This window comes from Cydia pomonella, chromosome 15 (assembly GCF_033807575.1).
Source record: "Cydia pomonella isolate Wapato2018A chromosome 15, ilCydPomo1, whole genome shotgun sequence".
In the NCBI taxonomy this organism is placed as follows: Eukaryota; Metazoa; Arthropoda; class Insecta; order Lepidoptera; family Tortricidae; genus Cydia; species Cydia pomonella.
Window position 1 is genome coordinate 18,245,211 of NC_084717.1, and position 22,182 is coordinate 18,267,392.

Consider the following 22,182-nt stretch of genomic DNA (forward strand, 5'->3'; position numbering starts at 1 on the left):
TATATTTAAGAAAACATAAAGAATGAAATTTAATGAAAATTTGCTTTATTATTAATATTATGGACATAAAATATTCTAGGAAATTCTCACTGGCTTAATATCTTGTATAATATGTTCTTTATCACCACACCAACTGGTAAAGGCCCGCTTGATTGTTCAAAAACTAATGAGAAAATTGCATTTTATCCACATGTGGAGCAAAGTAACCAGATGCAAATTTTGAGTTGTTTCCTTATGTTAGCGGGTAGAATTGACTTTTAAATGATGATTTTTAATGATACATTTTTATTGCGTTCATTTGTATTTTTTTCGGTATTTCATAGCATTAGCATTTTCCTCGCGTTGGGGTGATGAAACATTTTGTGTTTCACTCGGAGGCAAAGTTTTTCTAGCCCTCGTGTCTTGAAACCTCCTCAACGCTCAAGATTCCACTTGAACCACTGGCTACACTCGTGGCTCAATTTTGGAATTCAATATGATCGTTGTCCCCAGGGCCACGACGAGATCAACCCGCTGCTGGCGGCGGCGGGGCTGCCCGCGCGGCTGGCCGACAAGCCCGTGCTGTGCAAGCTGTGCCGCTACTACACCACGCTGCTGCGCCGCCCCGCGCACAACCCCGCGCACGCCGCCCAGTACCGCCGCAGGTGTGTTCCGCGCCTTTTCACCTTGCACAGCTATTAATAGAAAACTTGCTAAGGAACATTTCAGGGGTTTTCTGCGACCAGACTTGCAATACTACACTGGGACACTAACAAGTTTGCGTTATGAGCAGTGATCGGCAAGGCCGGTGCCACACCGCGGAATCTGATCAAAAATCTTATCGTGGACATGAATGGACATGACTCAAATGCAGCGATTTTGGTAGAAAAAGTAATTCTATTGAGTGTTATTTTAAATGATATTTTTAAAGAGTGTTTGAACAAGATTCTTATTCGGAAACCCGCTCCGTGCCGATCACTAGTTATGAGAGCGTTGAATTGGATTTACCTGAACTAGTGTCAGGGATTAATCCGACGCAAATTTTGCAGCTTTTATTTACTTTTCCGTGTCCTGTCCCATTTATAGTCACTATGAGTAACTGATTCAACTTCCTTTGAGACCGTTTTACAGACGATTGGATGTTTCAATACACTATTATGTTCAGTTAAAACTTAATCTCATATGCTGCCAGTTTAGCCTTGCGAGTGTCAATACCAAATTTTATTTTCGGGACTAATTACGCTTTACGCCGAGTTTCTTGCTGGTTCAATATTGGGATACCCTCCTACAACTTAGGAGGGTTTTAAATCTCGGGTCAGAGGTGAAGGTTAGAGCCGGCGTAGCTTTATTTGACGTTCATAATCGCATTGTAATATCCTACTTGAAAATAATTTTTTATCTTTCCATTTTATCCGCCACTGATAATGAATGACAATTGACTTCATTAAACATTTTATGTTCTCAGATTACTTCAAGTGTACAACATCGAAGTGCCGCCCGAATCGGAAAATGAAGGCGAAGACACTCAACTACAGCTGGACGAGAGCGCGCGGCGCAAGAAAGCGCGCTCCAAGAACAAGCGCAAGTCCTCCGACACCGAGCGCCCGCACTGCGGCTCGCCCGAGCGCGGCCACAGCCCCGACAAGGACAAGAACCAACCCAAGACACAACCCGATGAAGAAGACATCGAAAGCCTCATATCCTCCAACAAAATCCTCGTCCCCAACGCCAAAGGCGCAGAACCCATGCAGAGCGATGGCTCCGACCCTGACGGCTTCGACATGGACCCCGTCCTGGACAAACAGACCGAACTACAGATCCTCCTACAGAAACAGAACAATCCGGCACAGTTCATTCACAACCAGACGAACTTAACGCAGAAGCAGAGAAACATATTGAAAGTCCACCATCTTTCCGGACTACAGAAGCCCGGCTTACAACAGAGGATAAATGATAAAAACGCTCGAAGACTACATAAGTTAGGACAAATGATTGTAAAGCAAGACAAGAAGAAGGATGACTTAGAAATATTTGATCCGGAGAAAACTAAAGATGTCGGCATGAAGAATTTGTCTATTAATGAGGAGTGCACTATTGAGAGTATATCAAATAAGAAGCCGGCGGACATAAACACTTTGAAAAATAAATGGCAGCAGTCTGAAAGCTTCACCCAAGTTAAGAAAAATCTGAGCGAGTTATCAAAGAAACTGACAGTGGAAAAAGATCCCAAACAGAAATCTGAGGTTAAATACTCCAATCCAGTTAAAAGGCTCGAAACGAATCCGTCTATTTCGGTTCGAGAATTGTTCCCAGGTGAGGAGGAGATGAATCTACAGTGCAACATAGAGTTCGGGAACGTTAAAGGAGTAACACCCGAAGGCTGGGAGAAATGCAGCACCACAATACAGTACGATGTTGAAACAAAGAAGCTATGGAATGATCTCCAAAGACCGTACGGGAATCAATCGAGCTTCCTAAGACACTTAATTCTTTTAGAGAAGTACTTCAGAAGCGGAGATTTAGTCCTAGCGCATAACGCTTCCGCAAACGCCGCGAATTACAGCGATTCAGTCCAAAGTAGACTCCGGGCGTACGATAACGTCGTAAATGACGCTCCCAGGAGAAGCGAGCCGGCTATAAGTCTGATAGAGTTCAGGAAGAAGCCAGCCGTGAACGGTAAGAGCTTGCTAAAAACCAATCAGAGCACGGAGGATAAGGATCCTAAGAAGTTCATGCCGCCGCCGCCGGCGCTGCCCAAACCTAAGCCGAAGGAGAAGAAATCCAAGCCGCTGCCTCCGGAGTTGATAGCAATTAACACGCCTAACGCTCAAGGCAGGAAAGCGATACAGAATGTACTTCACAATATCCAGCAGTTAGTGAAGGGGGTGTCAGCGTCGGATCCGACGGAAGTAGCGGCTTCGCCTGTGCCGGTGTCTCTCCCGGTGCCGGTGTCGTTGCCGGTGCCGGTGCCGTTGTCGGTGCCGGTGCCGGTGCCGGTGTCGGTGCCGGTGCCGGTGCTGGCCAGCACGCCGGACAAGAAGAAGGAGGACAAACCGCACACGCCGAAGAAGCAGAAAACTACGAGCAAGCCGTGGCGGCCGACGCTCATGCCTATTACGCCGGTGAGTTTTTATAATGCTTTGATGTTGGATAGAATTGTAGCTACTATTGAGAAAGATCGGGAATGGGGTATCAGTACTTGATAAAAATTGAATCTATTGGGATGAACACATGTTGACAAAGATTAATTATAAAACATCATTTTTCTCCTGTTTGCTAAAACTTATTGGTCACTTTAAACAACCCTTGAAATGAGAAATTTTAAGCTGCTCCATATTCTGTTAATTGAATGTTGTAGTTATTAGTTGGGGAGCCGAAGAGGATCTTTGTAGTTACTCGAGCTCGTCAGATTAAGATATGAGTGATATCTTGCTACTCCGTGGTCTACCTTAACCACTTTTAGCTGTCTATGTTGAGCCGTTGGTTGGTGGGGGTTCAACAAAGCGTTAAGTAGATTTGATCATTTTAGTCCAAAGTAATGCTATACTTGTGCTATTACTAAATCTGACAATTATTTGTACGCATTTCCTTAATCTGACGGTTACAACGTGAAAATCGGGCGTCGAACTTGTGATCGTCATATTAAGAGAATGCCTACAAATAATTGTCAGATTAAATTATAGAAAAATTATGGCATTAATTTGGACCAAAACTACCAAATTCACAATCAACTTAACGATTTTTACGGTACATATGGTGCTACTTTACCGCACTAGTGCGAAAATAAGCATATTACGTTACTGTGTCGAACATTGAAAGGGCCATATGTACTGTAAAACGTTGTACGATACATGTGCGAATAGGTAATTCGCAACTCGTGTCGATTTAAAACACTCCTTACGGTCGTGTTTTAATTTATCCTCACTCTGTACTATTTTGATTTGTTAGACCTGTACCCCAAAAGCATAAAATTGTTGTAGTAATTCACCGAATCGCATTTCACCTTGAATGAAAAAGATATCACTGGATTTTTTTACTTGACGCACTTTTTCCCGTAGCCTTTGACATTAGTATAATTAATTTGTAGTATTTAATTTTTCGTGTAGTATGTTACGGAAGAGGCATTTCGCCGCGATCGACGTTTGTTTGTGACTCTATTTAACTTGATACGTTAATTTGATGCTTGCACTAAAATAAAGAGTTTTTTTAAACACGTTTTGTACTTGTAGGATTAAGCCTCAAGTGCTATCAAACTCATTAAAATTTTATCTATGTGACGTTGCGTTGAATCACGTCGCCAATACAATACACGATCGAGGTGAAATGCGACTAAAGTAATAAACGATTGAGTCACAACGCGATGTTTAAATGCACGGTCGAGGTGAAATGCGACTAAAACTTATAGCCACTAGAAAAAAAAACTATTGAGACACAATGCGAAAATTAAATATGAGATCGAGGTGAAATGCGATTCGGTGAATTACTACAACAATTTTATGCTTTTGGGGTACAGGTCTAACAAATCATTTTATATAACCTTTTTTTCTTCCTATCTAGTAGTAACTAGAGTAACTACATATTTAGCATCGCCGGCTCCCCAGCTATAAGGTTTAAGTACCTCAAGTCCCAATGATATAGACAACGTGAAGCCCCGGGACCTGGGACCGGGTGTTTTTACTCGCGTGGATTTAGAAGTTCCTATTTTGTTGCTAATTTATAGTTTCTTTCCTTTCCCAGGAAAACGTCGCTCGAGCGGCCCGCGAGCCAATTCAAACGGCGGTCGACGGCCGTCGCCTACCCAGCCTCGTCAAAGTGATGTCCTCCGGCAAGCAGTACCACATCACGCTCCAGGACTACAACAAGATGTGCGTCATGCGCCGGGAGAAGCTCCAGCAGCTCGGCCACGACGAGAAACCTAAGAAACCTGAGGCGGAGACAGTAGTCACAGAAGTTCAGACTTCAGCGATGCTCGGAAACGGGGGCACGGTAGTTCAAAACATCACAGAAAACTCGGAGAAACTAGACATAACGCACGGGTCGAACGCGGCGACCATCCTAAAGAACGTCGGGTTGAAGAATATAACTATAGCTCCGATCACGCCTAAAACGGCCACAGTAACCTCCCAGACGTTCCCAGCACCAGTGGTTACTTCTCCGTCGATACTGGTCACGTCGACGCCTCTAAAACTGCCTCAACTAGGCCCAGCTGTCTCGATAACCAGCGAAGCCGTGCTCCCGAGCCTGCCTATAATAGCATCAAGTCCGATGATAATGCCAAAAATCCCCAAGTCGTTAACTGTGATACCGCAGTCGCTGAGCGTGAGCGCGCACGCGGCGCCGACGCCCGACACGCGCCCATAACGAAGCCTCATCTTCCTGCTCATGTAGCGAGCACCCGCGGCCCAAGTGGCCGACAGTGGACTCGGTGAGTGACCATGTTCAGTGAGAGCCGGCCGACAGTGGCCTCAGTGAGTGACAGTGTCTAGTGAGAGCCGGCCGAAAGTGGACTCTGTGAGTGACAGTGTCTAGTGAGAGCCGGCCGACAATGGACTCGGTGAGTGACAGTCTCTAGTAAGAGCCGGCCGACAGGGGACTCGGTGAGTGACAGTGTTTAGTGAGAGCCGGACGACAGTGTCGCGGCCACACCGTGAAGCCTTATAATTATACTGTGTACATATAGTTAAGTGGACTCGACGACGGTCGTGTTAAATATATCATATTACTCTCGATTATTAGGCTTTGTTTTTATTTGCGCAAATGATGCGAACCTTTAACCGATTCCGGTTTCCTTCTAAATGCTGATTGACTAATTTATAAATTGTATACTGAAGTGTACAAATATGGGTCCACGCAACTTACTAAAAAATATGTCCCATAACTCTTAATTCACTGACAAAAGAGCTATGGGACATATTTTTGAGCAACTTGTGTGAACCTATATTTTTACACTTGACTGTACTTACGAGATATCAGGGATGTTGGAGTAGGATAGAATACTGATTGTAATGGAATGTGATGCCTCGAAGGCAAAATGTCGCTTTCGGAGCGCAAAATATGAAATAAACAATTACTCTGTTGAATTTTCTCTAGTAGTTACTATATTTTTATAAGGAAATTTGTCTCCTTTTGATTGATCCTAAATCATGTTGAAGCATACGGAGCCTGACCGGTTAGTACACTAGATGTAAAAATGACATTTATATTTATTATCAATTGGTTGCAACTACAGGGTAAACGGCCAGCTACTGACCCTGAAAGTCATAATACTGACTTAATTAATTTTTAACAAGCAGACGATGCTATTAAGCTTAGAATAAATTTAAAAGTGGAATAATTACTGTCTTGGGTGAGACTTGAACTCATAGCCTCTGGATCCAGCTATTATTATTTGTTAGTTATTATTTATTTATTCTAAGCTTAATAGTTAGATAAGATTAAATGTTCTTAATTGAAAGAACAGGGTTCAAAAAGATAATTATCAATGATAGTTATCTTGATAATTATCGTGATTTTCATCACGATAATTATCAAAGACTATAATTAGATATCTGGATAATTTCTAACCCTGTGAAAGAGTGGTTACAGTAGGGCTGTTTACCCTACCTTATTTATTTGGAAGCCTACAAAAAGACTTAAATTGTCTAGTCGGCTGGTATTGCATTTATAATTTATTGCGGCCTCGTACTGGCCTCGCACTCGTATCATTTGCGCGACTATGGACTGTATGTAGCATTACAATAGTTCGAATTTCACTGAAGCATATTTTTCCATTGTTGTAATAAATCCTGTTTTATGCAGACTAATTCACATGTATTCATAGCGTAGCGTATAGCACTAAAAATCTACCAAAAAAAAGTTATGGTCCACGTATTTATGGTTTCAGTACAGTGTATAAGGAAACTATATTTTAAAATAATGTTTTATTTTTATCGAATTGCATATTTTTAAGGATGACAATCGTAATTCATTGGTCCGCTTAATCAATACATAACCTAATTTTATATTAGCTTACAATTAATTAACAGATGTGTTAGATACGGAGCAGTGCCTCGACCTGTATAATAGCATCGCACTGTACATAACCACTACACAGAATGGATAGTTCCGACAATTTTTATATTAAAAGCTCGTGTTGAGAATAAAATTGTATGTTAAAAATACTTATATATATTGTTGAGAATTAGTAGTACATATTTTATTTTTGGTCCAATGACGTAAAGGTCCAATGTTATCGATTAATGTTGTGTACGGAAGCGTCTGCCGAGGCGTCGGCGTCGATCAATAAATGCTCATGATGATATTCTTGTACCCTCTGATCTGATTATTTCACCTGGCACCTGACTGATTTTCCTTCGGTTTGTTAATGCATGATTAAATGATTACAACTAAGCTATGGCACGTACCAAAAATTCGATTCATTGAAATATGTATCGTTATTAAAACATGCGATTTTTTTATATAAATGAATTACATATATGTCATATAAACCAAAATTGGCCTCAACCTGTGCTAGACTAGAGAGCAGTTGATCAATGTTTCGTTAACGTTAACTCTAATCCAATTAAAACATCGGTATGGCATTCCTATAGTTTGTTTTATAGCATTAGAAGAAGAAGGTAAGCAATGTTGACGTGTCTTTTATTAAAAAACACTTGTGAAAAATAAGTCACAGCAAATATGAGTATACAGTATGGGGTTCTTCAAAAAAGGAGTGTGCAGGTTTTCAAAGGGTCGGCAACGCCCACCCGCCTGGAGTTGCAGGCGTCCATAGGCTGCGGTGACTGCTTACCATCAGGCGGGCCGTATGCCTGTTTGCCACCGACATGGTATAAAAAAAAATGTAGGTAACAAAATTATAAATCATCACGATTTTCATTTTTGCTTTCATAAGTAATATAAACTATTTTTTTAAAGCGTTTTTTTAATTTAAAAAAAACACGTCAATATTGTTTACCTTTCTTTTGATGCTACAATAGGTACATTGAAGTTTAATAACGAATATTGAACATAAATAATTTATTTCTTTTTGCGCTGAAAGTAAGATTATAGTTTTAAAAATATTAGACTAAACATACAAACAATACATTATTTAGAATGTCTATGCATGATAAACGTAAAGGTAAGGTTTTAATTGTATGAGTTGGCACTACAAAATAATTTCATTCATGATTCAAAAATCAACGGTATTAATTTTTCATATCGAAATATACCAATATAATACTTTATTACCATTTCCGATGCATGTTGGTCTGTGGTCTGTGACGGATTAATCCGTCTTCGGCTTTGGTCCTACAGTGCGGATATATCCGTCATTGGCGTCAAAATGTTTAATTAAAATCTAAGGGTTTTTATTTCACATTTTTAAGCGCTAACGTACTTAACGTAAAAGATTTAGGTATCTCTTTAAAATGTAATAATAAATATATTTTTTATTAATATAGTGATTCAAAATAGTTTTCTTTTAAATTTCCATGGTCACGCATCATATCATATCTTTCTAAAATTGTGGGGCGCCATACTTATACTGGTTATTTGATTTTGGACGATTTACGCATCTTTACTAATCCTGTCTATAAAAAGGGAACAGTTTTTGCATGTACTGCACTCCCTTTTTCTGAATAAAAACTATTTAATATATAACATTTGAAGAGTTTCCTCGATTTCTCCAAGATCCCATCATCAGACCCCGACTTGGTGCCAACGGGACCATCCCGGGGTATACCCGTTCGATAAAAAAAAAATTGAACATCGGTTCACGATTCTCGGAGATAACAAGTAGGTAACATACCTCCTTTTTTGAAGTCTGTTAAAAATAAAGGTTAGAATGAAAATTACCCAAGGATTTTTTATGGTATCGTCTGGGATAATGCATTACCTCGCAACTAAGTCGAAAGAGTTCGAAATTCAAAGAGTTCGCAATTTCCCCAACGATATCCATATTCGGATACCTCGAGATAGTATAATCTCCATGAGCCATTAATTTTCTTTCTAAATTTCAAACAAAGACACCTCAACAGACGCATTCCATGTTATGGAGCAATTACATAGTCCGGTCGTTTTATGTGGGCATGTTAACGGTCTTAGCAGCATTTTTAAGCAGTATTTTTCAACTGGAGGCCGCGACCCACTTCGTAAGTAAATTTCTTCAAGTTAGGTACTTATTTGTAGGTAATGTAATGAATTCTCATTCGCGGCAGCATGACAAAAATATATTTTTCTACGTGTTTCCTCGGCTACTGTTCCTCAACTCGCTAACGGAGCGGCAGCTGAAGTTCACTATATTTTATGATAAACGTGCTTTACGAGTTATTGCCTGGAACTTGATCATAAAAATATGTACCCTACCACCGTTGACAAAGTTAATAGATCATTCGTAAACCTTACGTGTTAAGGTCTATTGGTGACTGGTAATTCAAGTTTGTAGGTGGCTGTTAGCTCCTATCAGTGTTTTTCAAACATTCTTTCATGCCACGACCCCCTAAATTTCGAATCCCACGTCCCGCCTATATAAGCTTTGACCCCACAGATAAAAATAGACAGGTCTATCAGTTAGATAAACTATACAGATTGGGCACAGTGATACCCTGTTACTTTCATACAATTTATAACCTAAAATGCCAGGTGACAACGTTGCCAAATTGTATAAAATTTAACTTAGAAAGAATTCGAAATTTATAATAACCGTGTCAAACATCGCAAACGACCAGACTAATGTATTCGAGCCATCAGTGAGCGAACTGAACGCTCGAGCGGCGGCGAGCGTCAAGCAAAGTGCACTCGCATACTTTTGCATATGTTACAAATGAACGCCGCCCGCCCCGCTCGAGCGTCCAGTCAGTTCGTACTACTATAAGTATTAGTATTTGGAAGTTCCGACTACACGATCCGTTGCTCAGGCCACCACGGACGTTCTTCCAAAGATATCGTGGTAGGTTATCATATTTTGTTTAGTTTATTTCGGCACTGCCGGAGGTATGAATTTGTCTAATAAACATATCCTTATCTCATGAATTTGTGTATTTTTATTGATCTAATTGTGAATCATCAGATCACTAACAATGAATATAATAAGAAATATAAGTTTCGCATTTTAAGGGAACGTATGTGCTCACACGAAAATGGTATTTTCTTACAGTGCATCAGGATGGGATTCCGCCTGTCCAATTTCTTGGTCCTTTGTGTATTTGCGTCTCACATTTTGATTAATGAGAGAGTGAGACACACTGACATTGGACCAAGAAATTGGACAGGTGGAATACCACCCTTAAAATAAAAAATATTATATCATCTTGATAATTTCAATGCTTATCTTTGCTTTGCATTACTTTGCTTAAATAGAGATGATGAAATTAATATCATGTTCTAAAAATATGAAAATCACTAAATACATCGTAACAATAGCTATCGGTCACTATTAAACTATGTGGCTCTCAAAATGTAAAATCCTTAGTCTTTCTTCTTTGTATACTTCGCAGCGCCCTTCGTACGTTTCCACTTCATTCTTCGATTCTGGAACCACACTTTCACCTGTCAATAAAAATAGGTAAAATCAAACCAGATCTTCACATTGAATTTGGATCCGCACGCCGCTCCGGTGAGCGAGTGGGACATACCATAATGACGCTATCTCGCTTACGCACAGGAGTGACGTGCGGATCCGCATCGGAGTGACATCCGCGTTAGCGACGGGGTTAGTCGGTCGCAATATTTTACAGATGGCGCCAGCATAGATTTTAAGTGCCAATCCTATGAAGTATCAAATACTTTTTATGGCTTGGTTGTTAAACATTAAAGTAAAATTTCATAGAACAAAATAGAGGCAAGTAAGCCCGTCCAGAAATATATGATCATTGTCATGAGGGCGCTGTTATTCTCATGTATAATTATTGTATAGGGTGACAATTAATTCAGTTTAGTATGAAAAATTTAGCCGCAATATGGCGCGTGATATATTAAAACATATACTGGCGCCTTGGATTATTTAAAAACTGGAGACGCCTTGACTGTAATTTTCTGTACAAAACAGTCGTGCCAATTTTTGCGGGGGAGAGGCACGTCAAATGTATTATGGCTATTTATACGTAACGAACAAATAGCCATGTTAGCTAAACGTCAGTCCATACAATACATATGACCATTGGCCGAGCTTTTCGACAGAGGGGTAAGCTCTTAAAGGCGTCTCCAGTTGCTAAATCCTCCAAGAAGTTCCGTAGCCAAATGGCAAAGGAACCCTAATGGATTCGTCATGTCTGTCTGTCTTTCCGTCCGTATGTCACAGCCACCTTTTTCCGAATCTATAAGAACTATACTGTTGAATGTAGTTTTAAAGAAAGCACGTTTACCCCGAGACAGTAATCCCGGGTGAAAGTCCCCACCGTGTCTGTCTGTCTGTATATTTGCGTTAAACTCAAAAACGGATTTTCATGCGGTTTTCACCTATCAATGGAGTGATTCTTAAGGATGGTTCAAGTGTGAAATAGTTAAGAGAAAATTGGTAGCTGAGCAACTTTTCAAATCTCGAATTCTTGAAGCTATGTTTCTGTCGCGCCGCGGTGGGCGGGAGTGCGTGCGTGCAATAAGGACAACTGCAGCTCGGACTAAAATTCCCACGCAAAAAACTCAAAAATCGAGGTTTCGCTCTCGACTGTTTCCTCCTCCAAAACGCAACCAATCATTATGAAATTTTGGAAACTGCAAGAGGAAGTAATAATCTATGCCGCTATGTTTTGATTTTTTGGATATTTGTTGTCATATTTGTATACTGTGCCTTTTTTTGCAGCCCATTCAATTGAGCCGTTTTTGCGATTTTCGAGGCGCTGTAAGTTTCTTCAAAATAAAATAATTCAAAAAGTAAAACAAAGCGGCACAGATATTGATCTTATTTGAAAAAATCATTGCCCTAGGTTAAAAATCCAGGGAGAAAACAGTGGAGAGCGTTTGTATGGAAAATCGCAACTAGGAATTCCTCTTAAGTTTTTGTGTAAATTGGTTGAAATATGTTTGCTAAATTAATGATCATTTCAGTATTACTAGCTAGACCATAAAGTTGGAACTGCTGACCGAGAAAACAAAGTAAATGGTAAATTAAGACTCCAGTTGCTGCGATGCGGCGTAGCGGTGCTACGTGTGCTACGGCGTAGCACAGAAGCGAATTGGCGGGATTTCTGACAACGCCGCGCGGCGAACGAAAGCATGGTGAAAGGAAAGGGTCACGCAGATAAAAAATAGTTTTCCAGCCAAGTAAATACTCTTGTCACAAGATATTTTGTGTTTCCAATATAAGGAATGGAACCTAAGTGTCTTAGTGCAATACTCAAAGAACTTGTGCCAAAAAACTTAGTTTCTTGGGGTAAATACTCATAATTGAATTGAGAATTATATTTCTCCATAAAAACAAGAAAATGAATTGGTTCAAGAGTACGCTACTCAATGTAAAATATGATATTATTTATATCTAAGAGCTAAAATTTCTTAGTGCAAAATTTTGTACCTATGTCTGGAATAAAGATATAATTATGTAATGTTTGTAGGTCTAAAATTTGCCATATTTTGAAGCGAAATACTAGTGTTGCTAATGTCAATTTAAAAGTTACTTGAGGTAGGTAAATGATTAGAATGATTCAAAATAATGAAATATAATACAGAGTAACATATTTATTGGACTAAGCAATTTATTATTTTCTTTAAGCAACCGTGCGCAAGAGAGTTTTGCGTATTGAATTAAGATATCTTATTTATCTGTGCAGAGCAGTAGAAAAATTAACCCTAAATCAAGCAAGGTAAGGTTGTTTTTGCCGTGAAACAACGCTATAAATGCTATGAGGTTATGCTTTTTTTTATATTTAAAGTTGAGCTGCTGCAAGTAAATGGAATGTAGTATATATTGTGGTATATATTAATAAATACCTTTATTAATATATACCATAATATATAGGGGCAAACAGATTTTATGGAAAATAGTAGATTGTGTCACAAGGGGGCAAAATTACATATTTACGGCGACGGCGTACATTGAATCCTGAACGAAGTAAATCATTTTATAGTAGAGTCCCGAGAGTGACGAGGGATTTTAAAATTAGAATTCTGAGCGTAGTGAGGGGTTCAGGTTTGAACGCCCAAGGTGGAAATAATTTTGCTACCATGTGACAAATATTGCTTTCCACATCACCTAAAAGGAAATTATTATGTTTAAAAAAATATTTAAGTTGAAAAATTGTATGCAAAAAGAGATACAAATACAAATAGAGTCCTACGAAAAGTGCCACTTAAATTATTCCTAGCAATGAAGAAAAAGCCCTTTCCTTATAGGTGATGTGAAATAGTAGATTCTGTCACAAGGGAGCAAAATCATATATTTACGGCGAGAGCGTACATTGAATCCTGAGCGTAGTGAGGGATTCAGGTGTTAACACCGTAACGCCCAAGGTGGAAATAATTTTGCTACCATGTGACACATACTGCTTTTCACATAATCTATGAGCAAATCATACCCATTTTCACTTTCATATTAATTGTTATTCTGCAAAGAGAAAACAGAAAGGTGGCACTTTGATCGCTCCTAGCGGGGAAGAAAAAGCCCTTTTTCGAATAGACGATGTCAAAAAGAATGGCATTGTTCTCATCCACTATTGTAAACGAATTGGATTCGTGGTTTCTTAAACTCCGTTATGTGAGGGAGCATTTTTCATATTATTATATTACATCAGAGCTGCCAGTACATCAATCTTGATTATACAGTCCAGCGTCAAAAATTATACGAAATTTGATTGCATTATACGAAAACCATTATAACCGACTTTTTTAATACTTACTTCAAAAACCGACTTGTATGTAGTAAGTATTAACTAAAATCTCTTAATAAGCAGCGCTGAAACACAGCACAATAAAGTAAAACACGTCTCACATATTAACAAACACCCATCATATACTCGTAGAACACCAAACCGATCAAATGGTGAGTCTAAAGAGAAAAATCACTCAAACCGTCACCGTATCGTACTATCAAGTTGGCAATCCATCTCTGTTAATCCCGTGCTGAAATAGAAATGCGAAATAACCATTCGTGTTCTTTCGTATCCAATTATACCGAACGACTACCTATACATGATAGATACGATAATCAGTCCGATTATACGAAATTCGTATCGAATTATACGATCTGTCAGCCCTGTATTATATTTTTTATGTTTCTTAGACAAGATTTCAAGTATTCTTTATCCCATCCCATGGTCACGAAATTTGGCAGGAATGTAGTTTACATAAATACATATCTGAATCTATTTCCATTATTTGTATTTTTGATTTCGAATACTTACCTATTATTTATTATCTAGATCAGCCTGGAGGACAGGGAGTTAGGGCAATCGCATGTTGCAAGGTCTGTTCGGGGTGAAGTACGTTAACAAAGGAACATTTTAATGAGGTTATTCCTTGATTATTATTCATAAAAAGTTATTGAGGGAACGTTTGTCGTTCACTGAGGTATAAACATGTTAACCTGTCTCTCGGTGAGGTGCAAGGCCACGGCGATCTCATACAGCCTCAGCCGGATGAGGGAGTTATTGAGGTAAGTAACACAGTATTAACATGTTAACCTGTCTCTCGGTGACGTGTAAAGCCATAGCGATCTCATACCGCCTCAGGCGATAAGCTGGCAGCGATTTTTATAGCCCAGCCTGTGCAAGTATTAATTAAACGCCATAATTTCATAGATGACGTTTAAAATAATACTGGAACTCACTAGGCTATCAAAATCGCTGGCAACTTATCTTGGTCTGACTCTATTGAGGTAACATTTAACTCGTATAAGGTATTAACATGTTAACCTGTCTCTCAGTGAGGTGTAAAGCCACGGCGATTTCATACCGCCTCAGCCGGGTGAGGTAGTTATTGAGGTAACATTTACCTTATATGAGGTAACACAGTATAAACATGTTAACCTGTCTCTCGGTGAGATGTAACGCCACGGCGATCTCATACCGCGTCAGCCGGGTGAGGTAGTTATTGAGGTAACATTTACTTTATATGAGGTAACACAGTATAAACATGTTAACCTGTCTCTCGGTGAGGTGTAACGCCACGGCGATCTCATACCGCCTCAGCCGGGTGAGATAGTTCGCGCGCGCGAACTCCGCCTCAAGACTTTTCACTTGTGCTTTCGTGAACGCCGTGCGCTCCTTGCGACTCGGGGATTGAAGTTCTGGGGAAAGAAAATTTACTGCTTATTCTAATCAAGTCACTTAGCGAGGATTAGGAGGTACGACTGCGGCTCTTCAAGCTATACAAACGATTTACCTACACTTATAGTCTGTATCTTTAGATATTTAAATAAAAGTAAACAAACAATTTGTACAGTTTTGGGTAGTTATAACATTTATTTGTTAACCAACCAAACACAAAACCGCTTGGATCTGTGACTGAACGACCTGACTTTAACCTACATTATTTGATCATGTAATATTTTCATCTACCCTCAACTGGCTTAAGGAGCCATTTGAGGGTTGATTTTGTTTACTTTTATTTAAATACCTAAAGATACAGGGTATAGTTTTAGTCCATTTCTACATTTCGTCTTAAAAGTTTGCCGACCCTTGCCCTAGCGATAAACCGTGGCCGTGGGATCGAAGCGGGCTCTAACGCTTTTCGCTACCTAAAGGTACCTTCGGTCAATGATTTCAAAAGTAAAGATAAGCCCGTTCATATAATGCCAAGCATGTGCACAAACGCGATTTGCGCATCAACGAACTGGCCCACTTCGTAGTGCCCATAAGGCCCTTTACGAAGTAATACTAGGTATATTATAAGTCAATGCCTTCAGTATCTGGACTGATCTCAATAAGACTTAGTAGATAACAGTCGTTATCATAAAAAAACTACCGTATAAGTAATATGCATACTTTGCTCCCTACTGGGTAATTGTGCTAAAGTCTCCAACAGTTTTTATACATTAAACCCCCTTATTCATAAAACTTTACGGGCCGGATTTAGTTAAATTATGTTTTATCCCTTTCTTACAAATACAAAAGTCAAATTGACAGATAAAGACAAACGATTCATAGCTAATTCAGACCAGTAACGCGTTTATGAATAACGCCATAAAACTATATCATTAAGTGTTGCAACTTGATGTACCTATAGTCCTATAGTTGTTTTTCTTCTTTAAATCGACATAATAAATAAATATCATAGCATAATACTTTATAAAAATAATTTTACATTTTGAAGCGAAGCTGCTGTTTTAACACGCTTTTACATATGAGGTCGACCTGTATGTAACTGATGTATTAGAGTCTAAGGTAACAAATATTACCATCTTCCAAGGATCGTAGCGTCATGAAAATTGGCAGCTGTATGTAATTCTGATGACAATACAATAATATGGTACTGTTGAACTGATCTGATGATGGAGCCGGAAGATATGAACTGGAACTTCATGATGGAACATCGTATCATAGCTGTGTTTGGATTTGTTAGAAAAGTATTGTAATGAACTTTGACCACGATTAGGTTTCAAGGTCCGATGATGAAGCCGGAAGATAGGCACTGGCATTCCATGATGGAATATCGTATCATAAGCGTGTTTTTCTAGTGTTTTTTTAACTATTAATTTATTGATAGCACACTCAGTCAAAGAGTAAAGTAAGCACGCAGTGTAAGTATTATTTTAAACGGCAAATTTCTATTAAATAATGACGTATAAATAACACTTGCACCTTGCACTTCATGTGCTATCAAAATCGTTGCAGACTTGTCTTGGTCTAAGTCCACCTCATTTCCAACTGTCCACCTCATTTTTTCCGTTAGAAATAAGGGGTCATAAAACTAGACTTATTGCAGTTTTATTACTCCCTTGTTTACCCCAGATGTCAACAATAGCATGCTTTGCGTCTTGACGTGCACGTCTTATCACAAACATGGAGGTAGTGCCATCTTTATACAATGTGCTCGCGAGGAACCCCAAAGATTTTAACAGTGTATTCCTGACCATATTTAAAGACTTAAATGTCCTATAAACTTTTCAGCAGTTTGCCTAGTTTCAGAGTTAATACGAATAAAAAAAAATTGTGTGTTACTTCGTGCAGAATGCCTTTTCGATGGCGATGCGTGTTGTCACGTAAGGGGCCTACATATCAAAAAGTGACAAGTAAAGGTTGACTCACGCTACACAGGGGCAGGGCCGGGCCGGAGCTTCTGGCGCTTCGTTTTCTATGGAAAGCATTACGTCATCACCGGAGCTCGTAATATTTATAGTAATATTTTGCAAAAACTGTCGTTTTTTGCCGCCATTTACCCAAACTCTTATAATAAAAATTCCATCTTTTGGCCTAAATAAATTAAATTAAATTCTTTCGGGTTCCTCGTCCTCACTACTTTGTATTTATGCACGTATAGAGACGAAAGATATACTCTAACCAACAAGGTTTTCTTTCTTGACACGAATTTTCAAAATTATATCGTATTAATATAAATCGCACACCATGGACTAAAAATATAAGAGACTGGTTAAAACTGAAGAGCATAGATAGACTAATTCGCATGACTGAACTTTAGGTAGAGAGACATATAGACATATGGTCCCAACCTCCTGGACGGAGATGGCACGTGAAGAAGAAGTATAAATATATATATGTACTAGTTGTAAATCTAGGGAAGAGCGGTGCCTCCCAACACAAGCATTGTTTTGCTTACCGGGCGGCTCCATCCCCTGCATCACAAAAAACGTATATTATTAAGAAATAAAGAATTTTGTATTTGTATTTGTTATAAATTACCTACAATTACCGGATATTTTAGCCTACAATGACACCCGCGAAAAAACATATTTTTCAATTATTTTTTAAATTAAGCCAATCAAAAAGTGACTTGTAGAAATTGTCATAAGAATCATCATTCGACGCGTGAAGTATATCACACCATTCACCCTCCCATTGAATTGAGTAAACAAAGTGCGATGCGCCGGCGCCTGTCGTGTTTACGCGAACTTTACGGCCGTCCTGTGCAGGTGTGGGACCGTGTACAGTTTACAATACCTACCTCGGGGAAACCTCGTACCTCTAATACCTACCTCGTGCCTTCTATCTAGAGTCAAACAAGATAAGTTAGCAGCGATTTTGATAGCCGAGACGGTACACGGGTTATTTTTGAACGCCAAACTTCTATGAAATTATGACGTTTACTTGACACGTGCACCGTCTGGGCTATCAAAATCGCTGCCAACATCTTGGTCTGACTCTAAAGACCTCCCTTTTCACTGTGAATATTTATCTTGACTAGTCAAAATTGCATTTGTCTAGGCAAAATTTGAGTAGTGCGTACTAGCGTACTCCTCTCCTCTCCTCTTCGTCCGTCACCTGCTGTTCCCACTGGCCCCACGCTCCGGTCTGTATATGTATACTAGGATTTTGTATAACTATCAAGATGTGACATACCCGCGTTCAATCCCGTGTGCTTCTCTGCCTCCTCTTTGTCGGTCACCTGCTACCCCCACTCACCCCGCTCTCCCTATTCCCACTGCTCCCGGTCTGTATCTGTAAGTGTTTGTCAATTTACCCGCGTTCAATCCGACATGCTCCTCAATTGCATTTGTCTAGGCAAAATTTGAGTAGTGCGTACTAGCGTACTCCTCTCCTCTCCTCTTCGTCCGTCACCTGCTGTTCCCACTCGCCCCACGCTCCCGGTATGTATATGTATACTAGGATTTTGTATAACTATCAAGATGTGACATACCCGCGTTCAATCCCGTGTGCTTCTCTGCTTCCTCTTTGACGGTCACATGCTACCCCCACTCACCCCGCTCTCCCTATTCCCACTGCTCCTGGTCTGTATCTGTAAGTGTTTGTCAATTTACCCGCGTTCAATCCGACATGCTCCTCAGCTTCCTCTTTGACGGTCACCTGCTGCCCCCACTGGCCCCACTCTCCCCATTCCAATTGCTCCCTATCGCAAGCTACCGGCGCGTAGGGATACTCCTGAGAAAAACAGGGAAAATCTTTGAAGCAAGTAATATGAAATAGAAAATGCAAATCTAAACCCGCATACGGCCCGATTCGAAGAATGAGATACGATAACGATAAGTTCTGGTTTAGATAAGTTCTCATTTAGATATCGTTTGTATGTCGTATAATTGACAGAAGCAGCTCGATTCGGCCAACCAATATCACTTTGACGTTTACGAGTACAAAGCGGGAAAACGATGAGCCGATCCCAGCGTTTCGCTACGAAACACAATTTTCTACGGCATTATTAGCAATTTCTACTTGTCCTGTATTTACCTGCTAAAGATAAAAACTGATCTTTTCTGTATTTATTTCAGTGATGATCAGGGAAATATTTCAATAAGTTGCAAGAGTTAACTGAAAGTGAGATACATTTTAAACTAAACTAGAAGTAGAATGTCTGTTAATTATACTACAGGCGACATACATTAAAATTAAATATAAATTAAATTACTAAACTAAAAATAAAGCTGATCTACAGACACTTGACAAGAACATGCTGAGATGAGGTCATTTCGTGGCACTTTATTCTTTCTATGTGTTTGTTATATGTAATTTGTATGGTTTGTGTTTATGAATAAAAAAAGTGTTTTGCATTTCAGTCAGTCTCGATACAAAAAGTACTGGGCAAAGAGTAAAGTAAGTATATAGGTGTACTGAGGTTGATTGAAGCAACATGACAAATACGAACGATTTCGAGAAAATACGATGGTAAAGGATTATATACACTATATCTGTACATATCAATCGTTTATCGTTTGTCCTAACTTAATCTGTCATTTTGATAAAAAGATATTATTAATATTCGAAATTCAATCTAATTGAGGCTTGTAAAGTTATATAAGTATATGACTTCTAAGTGACTGCATTACTTTTTTTTTACTTTTTCGGAACGAAAGATATTCGTCTAGCTGTGGCGAAAGATGTGCAATTTTCAAAGTGGTGGTTCCGCGTTTGGCACGGGTGTTTTTTTAAATGTAATACATAGCTCGCTTTGCAATCGATTTTCGGTAAAGAAAAAGCATACAATAATCCAATGAAGACCTAGTTTAGCTCTTTGAGTAAGAGGGTCGGAAGGTCGGGTTTAGCTTTTCGCTTAAAAATTTAATATTGCCACTTGGAATAAGATTGCCAAAGTGGACCCCGAGGTCTTTTCGAAAGCAACCGGGAAATCAACAGAAACGGGAGACATTGTTACACAAATTGATTCTTACCCACAGTAAGCTCAAGGAGGGTTGTGTTATACAAATACTTATGTAAATACATAGAAAACACCCATGACTCAGGAACAAATCTGTGCTCATCACACAATTTAATGCTCTTACCGGGATTCGAACCCAGGACCACCGGCTTCATAGGCAGAGCAACTACCGCCTGGGCCAACCGGTCGTCAAAAAATCGGAACTGTAAAATGACCCCACTATAGTCACAAAAGCTCCCATCTATAATCCAAAACTCAAATATCTTCGTTCGGGTGTGACCATTAAATTATTCGTATGTCCATTTGGGTCTACAGTGTCCACTGTGGCATAACGTCCAATGTCTTTACACGCCCACTATATCAAAAAGTCCACTGTGTCAAGAACTCCATTGTCTCAAAACGTCCACTGTCTCGTATTTATACGGAAAGATATTTAGAAAAAAACTCAGACAAATCCAAAAAGTGCACTAGGTACTATTTATACTTAATTATATTGAATTCGTCCCATAATTAGGAGTTTAAATTGATCTTACCTGTTGGTTCCAGGTCTCCTGATATATTGCATCAAAGTGTGACTGCTCGTAGCTCTGCTGGTATTTTTCCTCTTCTTCTAGTAGGAAGTTCGATCGAATGTACTCCATGATGATAAGAACTATTATATACTTAGATGCTCAACTTTTTTGTGTCGCATCGAAATGGTTTGTTCTAATTATTCTGTTAAAATTAGTTACAATTTCTGCATGAATCTTATAATTCTCTTATATATTTTGTATTAAAATGTCTTTGTAGTAAACGCGAAGTTAACACAGAATTCAAACTAAGATCATAAAGTAATTCCCTAATAAATTTTCTATGTTGCAAAAACTTGTTCAGTTCTTATTGATCACCAACAACGGATTAAGACTTTTCCTACATTGTTAAATGTCTCTTTTCCGTTCAACGAGTTTAAAAGTTCAGGTCCTGAAAGCGCGCTCGGGCTTAAGCGACTGAATGCTACACGGTTGCGCGCGCGCAAGGGGCGGGACCGATGGGCGGAGCTAGGACGTAGAACTTTTTGAGGCAAATTGGACTTGGTGGACGAACGGAAAAATATAGCGATAAACAAACTAATTTAAATATTATAATAAATATTATAGGATATTATTACACAAATTGACTAATTCCCACAGTAAGCTCAATAACGCTTGTGTTGAGGGTACTTAACGATATATATAATATATAAATATTTAAATTCATAGAAAAAACCCATGATTTAGGAACAAATATCCATGCTCAACACACGAATAAATGCCCTTACCAGGATTTGAACCCGGGACTATGGACTTCATAGGCAGGGTCACTACCCACTAGGCCAGACAGGTCGTCAAAAATGTACATATATAATATTTACACATTTATTAGGGGCGTATTACTTTTTTTTTTTACTGGTGAAATCAAAAACCAACTTAGTTTAGGTATCATTACACCTACCTATAACAGGTATTTATATTATAAGATATAGTACCTTAGAATATATATATGTTAGGTACCGTAAAATGGTGCTACTTTGGGAATATTTTTTAAACTATTAAATATTCAGACGAATTTATATTAAGAAGAATATCTTATCTGACATATGTTTAGCAAAAGTTACCCGTTGTTTGGGGTATTTTTGCTCCTACCTATAGTATACTTAGGGGCGCAAAGTTACCCCATTGTGCTCCAAATAAATAGGCCTCGCCAAAACAGGAAGACTATTTTATAAATAACGTTACGTTAGTAACGTAGCATTTAAAAATATATATTTATTTTCGTTTTATTATATGAATAATAAAACGAGACATAGAAACATTATAACATAGAAATATTACATTTGAATATATTAGACGTTAATTTTTTTTTTACTTAATTGGAGCATAGTTACCCAGTGGGGAGCAAAGTAGGTATTTTACGGTACATAACATTTGTCACTGTTCTATTTGAGTAATTACTTACCTTATATATATATTTTTTTTGTGTTCTATTTAA

General features: G+C 38.9%; 2 protein-coding genes across 4 annotated transcripts in view; one reads left to right on the forward strand and one right to left on the reverse strand.

Annotated features, from left to right (window-relative positions):
- Positions 1-9,990, forward strand: part of LOC133526027 (uncharacterized) — a 32,629-nt gene extending 22,639 nt beyond the window's left edge. For all 3 annotated transcript variants that reach the window (XM_061862498.1, XM_061862501.1, XM_061862500.1), the window contains exons 8-10: positions 493-644; positions 1,445-3,101; positions 4,717-9,990. In XM_061862498.1, coding sequence (XP_061718482.1) covers positions 493-644; positions 1,445-3,101; positions 4,717-5,340 — 2,433 coding nt within the window. In that variant the 3' untranslated portion in view covers positions 5,341-9,990. The remainder of the gene's footprint in view (positions 1-492; positions 645-1,444; positions 3,102-4,716) is intronic.
- Positions 9,991-10,126: 136 nt separating this feature from the next.
- Positions 10,127-21,596, reverse strand: LOC133525881 (homeobox protein MOX-2-like). The gene is made up of 4 exons (XM_061862291.1): positions 20,697-21,596; positions 18,827-18,947; positions 15,033-15,178; positions 10,127-10,506 (listed from the first exon to the last, which is right to left on the reverse strand). The coding sequence occupies exons 1-4, from the start codon at positions 20,814-20,816 to the stop codon at positions 10,426-10,428; spliced, it is 468 nt and encodes a 155-aa protein (XP_061718275.1). The 5' UTR covers positions 20,817-21,596; the 3' UTR covers positions 10,127-10,425.
- Between the last annotated feature and the right edge of the window lie 586 nt (positions 21,597-22,182).